This window comes from Equus quagga, unplaced genomic scaffold (genome assembly GCF_021613505.1).
Source record: "Equus quagga isolate Etosha38 unplaced genomic scaffold, UCLA_HA_Equagga_1.0 110302_RagTag, whole genome shotgun sequence".
NCBI lineage: Eukaryota > Metazoa > Chordata > Mammalia > Perissodactyla > Equidae > Equus > Equus quagga.
In genome coordinates this window covers 1-1,251 of record NW_025795547.1, presented here as the reverse complement: position 1 = coordinate 1,251, position 1,251 = coordinate 1, and the positions used below count along the sequence as shown (strand labels likewise).

General features: G+C 41.6%; 1 protein-coding gene across 1 annotated transcript; it reads right to left on the bottom strand.

Annotated features, from left to right (window-relative positions):
- Nucleotides 1–643: 643 nt before the first annotated feature.
- On the bottom strand, nt 644–1,198 carry LOC124232741 (interferon alpha-2-like). Its single transcript, XM_046649664.1, has one exon. The coding sequence runs from the start codon at nt 1,196–1,198 to the stop codon at nt 644–646; it is 555 nt and encodes a 184-aa protein (XP_046505620.1).
- Nucleotides 1,199–1,251: the final 53 nt, after the last annotated feature.

Here is a 1,251-nt window from a genome sequence, read left to right as displayed (position 1 = left end):
ATAACTAATGTTAATTAAGTATGATTACTGTTTTTAGGTTGGTTTCTCAACAAAAATCAAAGATACCAGAAAACAGGATTGGATTTGTTGCGTTCACCTCTATATCGTGAGGACAACATATAACCTGGCTTAGAGGAAATCTATTTTTACTTCTAACTTGAAAAACATTATAATGAGTAATTGAATTGTACCATGAATTCTTTAATCTGGTTACAATCAGATGTAGTGTTTCTTTATTAAATAAAAACAAATACAAGTAATTTTCTATAGAAACAATTTAATGAACAAAGAAAGTAATAAATTGACTAAATTTAAAGACTGTATTTTTTTCTCTTAAACATGATTTAAAAGTGCACATAATATCATATGAATAAAATTAATTGAAATCTTATAAGTAAATAAATAGGTAGATAAATAAATGTTTGGACAGATGGATCAGCATGGTCATCTGTAAGCGACTAGTGCCTACAGAGTTGAACATGATGCTGCTTAATATTCCTGAAAACTTTTGACAAATTAATTCAATTCAGGTCATGATTACAGCAGACATGAGAGTCTTTGACATGGCAGAGCAAGTGGAAGTGTGATATTATCAGTCAGTGAGACACATTTCCATGTTGAACCAGGTGTCATTTCTTCCTCCTTAACTTTGCTGCAAATTTGTGGATGAAGAGAAGCATCTCATGATTTCTGCTCTGACGATCTCCCAGGCACAAGGGCTGTATTTCTTCTCTTGCAGATAGAGAGCGATTCTTTGGAAGTATCTCCTCACAGCCAGCAGGGAGTCCTCGTTCATCAGGGGCGTCTCTTCCACCCCCACCTCCTGGCTCAGACAGGCTTCCAGCTCAGTCAGCTGCTGATAAAGTCCAGTGTAGAGTTTGTCTAGGAGGCTCTCATCCCAGGCAGCAGACGAGCCCTCTGTGCTGAAGAGGTGGAAGATCTGCTGGATCATCTCATGGACCACAGAGATGGCTTGAGCCTTCCGGAACTGGTTGCCGTCAAACACCTCCTGGGGGAATCCAAAGTCATTTCTGTCCTTCAGGCAGGAGAAGGGGGAGATTCTCCTCATTTGTCCCAGGAGCATCAAGACCCTTGTGTTGCCCAGGCTATGGGTGTGAGGCAGGTCACATCCCAGAGAGCAGCTGGAGTGGCAGCTGAGCACCACCAGGGTCATCAGTAAGGAACAGAGTAGGGCCATTGGGGATCTTGCAGATGCTGCTGGCCTGGCTGAGGTGGGTGACCTGTGACCCT

Coding starts and splice junctions, on each gene's coding strand:
- LOC124232741 (XM_046649664.1), bottom strand. CDS start 1,198: ATGGCCCTACTCTGTTCCTTACTGATGACCCTGGTGGTGCTCAGCTGC.